We start from the raw sequence: 4,485 nt of genomic DNA, 5'->3' as shown, positions 1-4,485 counted from the left end.
AGAGGTGTCTTTGATTACTTCGATTCGTTGTAGCTTACTTGACAATGTTGAGTTACACGGGTAAGCGGAAATTATTATAAGTCCGAGAAGCGGACGTGCAAAATTATTCTAAGTCCGAGAAGCGGACGTTCGAATTTATTCTAAGTCCCAATCTAAAAATGGACTTTAACCTTTTGTGGAAAGACTCGACTCGCTCTCTTCTACAGAAGACCCGGAGTTCGGTCAGAGTTTAAGTGTAAGACGGCTAACCGAATGACAACCGAACTACTGCTAACAGTATAATCGTGACTCTAGGTACGGAACGGACTGCGCTGAAGATGAGAAATCTCGCCCTTTTATAGGAGCCAAAATCGGAAATTAGTGGGGGAAACGGAAGTGTTTTAAGCCTTTTGGATTCTCAGATCTAGTTTAGGGGAACTGGATGTGTCATCTTCGTAGTGTTGTTCGTGTAGTGTCGGGTGGGGCTTTAAGTTTATGGCCTAAGCGTCTTGGGTCCTAGGGTCACTCGGTGGTTTGTTGTGTATACAGGGTTTCAAGTGTCGATACATGAGTGTGGTCGTCGTGTGTCGCATACAGATGAATGACCTGACTATATATGGCAATGTGTAGGGCTTGAGTGGGAGTGCTTATAAGTTCGGTAGTTGATTAATCTAATATTAATTATAATTATGATAACAAAAATTTACGTCGGTTGTGACACTCCTACCACAGATAGCAGACGAACACGACGCGGACGTCCTGATCCTGTGTGAACCATACAGGAGAAGGACGACTCAGACGTACATTACGAACGAGACAGAGACCACAGCTATCTGGGTAAGGGGTGCCACCCAATCCCGAGTCTCTAACCGCGGTGTCGGGGACGATTACGTCTGGGCTAAAGTCGGCGCTGTCACTTACGTCAGCGTCTACTTGACACCCAACTGCACCGCGGCCGAGTTCGAGAGGAAGGTGGCACTACTAGAAGACGGTATCAGGGACCTGCCCGGGGACGTCGTCGTTGCGGGAGACCTCAACGCGAGGGCGATCGAGTGGGGAATGACGGAAACGAACCGACGCGGACGACTGCTGCTGGAGATGGCCGCAAGGCTGGACCTAGCAGTGGTAAATACGGGAAACACGCCGACGTACAGACGACCAGGGTTTGGAGACTCCATCCCGGACGTGACGCTGACGTCGGACGGTATCCTGTCACGACTGAGGGGGTGGCGGGTGATCGAGGACTATACAGCCAGCGATCACCAGTACATCACCTTCGAAGTGGCAGGACGGAAAGAAACGAGACGAACGAGAGCCCACCAACCCCCGCGGTGGAACCTTGACAGATCTTCAAGTAATATTCCCTTAATTGCACTAATTGAATAAGAATGGAAACGAATTGTCCTGTACTATACATGGGATGTTATTGTGCATCGATAAATAAAAAACATTTTGCACATTAAATATGTTCAAGCTTCCAAAAATAACTCCCCAGTTGGTATTGGAATGACGGCAATTTTTACTTCTCACTTTTTCCAGCGAACTACTTTCCTCCGGTATAACTAACCTATACTATTATTAAGAACATTAAACTAATAATAAATCGCATGTCAATAAATTTTTAACCGGATTCTGCCGTACAATTTCGTTTTTTTATGATTGATTTTTATTTGAATGAATAGTGATGGGCCGGACAAGTACTTTTAACTCATATTTAAACATAATTTGTAACGATCCAATCGACGTCGAATATTGTGAATAATATCAGAAGCTCCTGAAAGTCTGAAAAGAATCGATTTTTTTATAAGTCTCTGCCACCATAGAGCAAGAAATGATTAGCGTGCATGTGATATTTTTGGATTTAAAAGCTTCTTAGAACAATTCCATAATGTTGAACTTTGGAGTTACTAATAAAATACTTGTCCACCGATTGATATCACAAATTTTAGTGCTGCATGTAATTCAAGTGGTAACTTTATTCAATTCATTAGAAAATACTTGCCCTCGAATTGATATGATAAATTTTAATGTTGCACGTAAATTAGATGGAATTTTTTTCAATTGATTTAGCTGTTCGAATCAAATAAGAAGAAAGAGCCATCGGTTTCTAACAAGGAAAGTCTTTCCGCTGTCCCCCTCCGATTTTAATGAAACTTGAATATGTTATTCTACATCAAAATCTAAGAGACACGTATTTTTTTTTATCGGCGGAAAAACGTTTCTAGGGGGTGAAATCATCCCTTGAAGTTGAGACCTCCGAGGGGTACTTTTCAGGTTTCACCTATTTCCACTTGAGATAATCGAATGCACCCAAATGGATAATTACCTTAATGATAAACGATGAAAAATGCAACTGGTTTCACATCGGGGGGTTGCATAAGAAAAAAGTTATAGGGGTTGAAATTCACAAAATCGTTATAACAAAAAAACTATTGCACCTATCTCGATGAATTCAATTGCATTTTGAAGAGGGTAAAAAAATAGTAGATACGGGTTTTTGCGTTTTCCTCGCAAATCAAGTTAAGCGGGTGAACTACCCCTATGTATGTTTACGCTTAATCTCAATCAAACGGCAGTAATTCTTTTTTTTCTTGCTTCCTCTCCTCGTAATACGTTTTTTCTTCAAATTTACAACATCCACATATCAACAGATGGATGGATTTTTCCTGCAATTACATTTTCCTAACTGGTGAAAGTGATAGAACCCAAAGTATGCGTCCAATCTTAATGGTTTGTTTTTTATTTGAAGGCATTTTGAGACTCTTCTAGTTATACTTAAAAGATTCTATTCAAAATTTATTTAAACATTGGATTTGATCTACTTGAGCAAGGAAAATTGGAAAAAATCGAATTTTTCCGTTGAAAATTCTACCATTTTATGAATTCTTTATTTTTTGTAACTTTTTACGGTATTCATACGAATTACATCCATAGTTTAAAAGAATTCACTTATTTATTTTTTCCGCGAAAAATTATAGATTGGATAACTTTTACGAATAACAATTTTTTTTATTAGTTAATAATGAATAAACCACAAGATAAATTAAAAAATATGTATTTCTTATACTTTTCACAAAAATTTCGTAAATACTGACGTATTTTCATAGTTATCATATCTCCCCCCTCTACTTGACGGTGTTATTTCGGAGTCACCTCTGTCCGGTCTGTGACTCGCTCCCAAAATTAGATTTGAAATACGACGCAGAAGCAGTGATAAAACTGCGATGGCGGAATGTATTCACCACAGTCGGTTATTTTTATTTTACACAAAAGAAGTGCCTTACAATTCGAGACTATTTAAAACAAAGTTGCAAGTATTAATCAAAATGAAGATAAACCCTAGGGAAAAAAAGGTTGGGACAAGTACATTGATGGTCCCTCGTTTGCTGATAATTCCACCCATAACAAAAACTTTAAACAAAATTTTTTTTTAATTGTAAAAAAAATTATTTCATAAAAAAAAATACAGAACAATTCGAAAAAAATTTTACAAATCTTGAAAAAACGTTATTTTAAAAAAAAACTAATCTGCATCTATTTTTTAAAGTGTCAAAAGAATCAAATAACAAGTAAAAAATAATAAACCGAAAAATCATGCTTGAAATCATTTTGGAAACCGATGCCTCATTCTTCTTATTTGATTCGAACAATTAAATCAATTGAAAAAATTCCATCTAATTTACGTGCAGCATTAATATTTATGATATCAATCGGTGGACAAGTATTTTATTAGTAACTCCAAATTTTGACATTATTAAATTGTTCTAAGAAGCTTTTAAATCGAAAAAAATGACATGAAAGCTAGTCATTTGTTACTCTATGGTGGCAGAGACTTATAAGAAAATCGATTCTTCTCAGACTTTCAGGATCCTCTGGTATTATTCACAAAATTCGACGTCGATTGGATCGATACAAATTATGTTTAAATATGTGTTAAAAGTACTTGTCCGGCCCATCACTTTTCGTTCAAATTGTTTATCCAAATAAAAATCCGTGCTTGTCTAGAACTGATGAGTCACAAGTATTCATGTAGAGGGAATTGAGAGAATTATCTTCAAGTAATTGTTGCTTAATTGCACTAATTTAATAAAAAACGGAAACAAATTGTTTCGCAATATACAAGGGATATTATTGTGCATCGATAAATGAAAAAAATTGTACATAATACATATGTTTTAGCTTCCAAAATAACTCTCCAGTTTATATTCAATAACGGCAATTTTTACTTCCCACTTATTCTTCCAGCGAACGAATTCCATTCGGAATAAGAACTAACCTATACTATTATTAAGAACATTAAACTAATAATGAATCGCATTTCAATAAATGTTTAACCGGATTCTGCCATACAATTCCATTTTTTCATGATTGATTTTTATTTAAATGAATAGTGATGGGCCGGACAAGTACTTTTAACACATATTTAAACATAATTTGTATCGATCCAATCGACGTCGAATTTTGTGAATAATACCAGAGGATCCTGAAAGTCTGAGAAGAATCGAT

At 36.7% G+C, this 4,485-nt stretch overlaps 1 protein-coding gene across 1 annotated transcript; it reads left to right on the top strand.

The window, feature by feature from the left end:
* The first annotated feature begins 252 nt into the window (after positions 1 to 252).
* LOC122417437 (uncharacterized) lies at positions 253 to 1,541 on the top strand. Its single transcript, XM_043430940.1, has 3 exons — positions 253 to 276; positions 712 to 1,333; positions 1,519 to 1,541. The coding sequence occupies exons 1-3, from the start codon at positions 253 to 255 to the stop codon at positions 1,539 to 1,541; spliced, it is 669 nt and encodes a 222-aa protein (XP_043286875.1).
* Positions 1,542 to 4,485: the final 2,944 nt, after the last annotated feature.

The sequence above is a fragment of the Venturia canescens genome, chromosome 10, assembly GCF_019457755.1.
Source record: "Venturia canescens isolate UGA chromosome 10, ASM1945775v1, whole genome shotgun sequence".
In the NCBI taxonomy this organism is placed as follows: domain Eukaryota; kingdom Metazoa; phylum Arthropoda; class Insecta; order Hymenoptera; family Ichneumonidae; genus Venturia; species Venturia canescens.
This window is presented reverse-complemented; position numbering and strand designations above follow the sequence as displayed.

Bases quoted from the DNA above. Each gene is read 5' to 3' on its own strand.
- LOC122417437 (XM_043430940.1), top strand. From the start codon at position 253: ATGACAACCGAACTACTGCTAACA. The intron at 277-711 runs GTATAATCGTGA...CTCCTACCACAG, and splicing joins CAACCGAACTACTGCTAACA to ATAGCAGACGAACACGACGC. The intron at 1,334-1,518 runs GTAATATTCCCT...CACTTTTTCCAG, and splicing joins GAACCTTGACAGATCTTCAA to CGAACTACTTTCCTCCGGTA.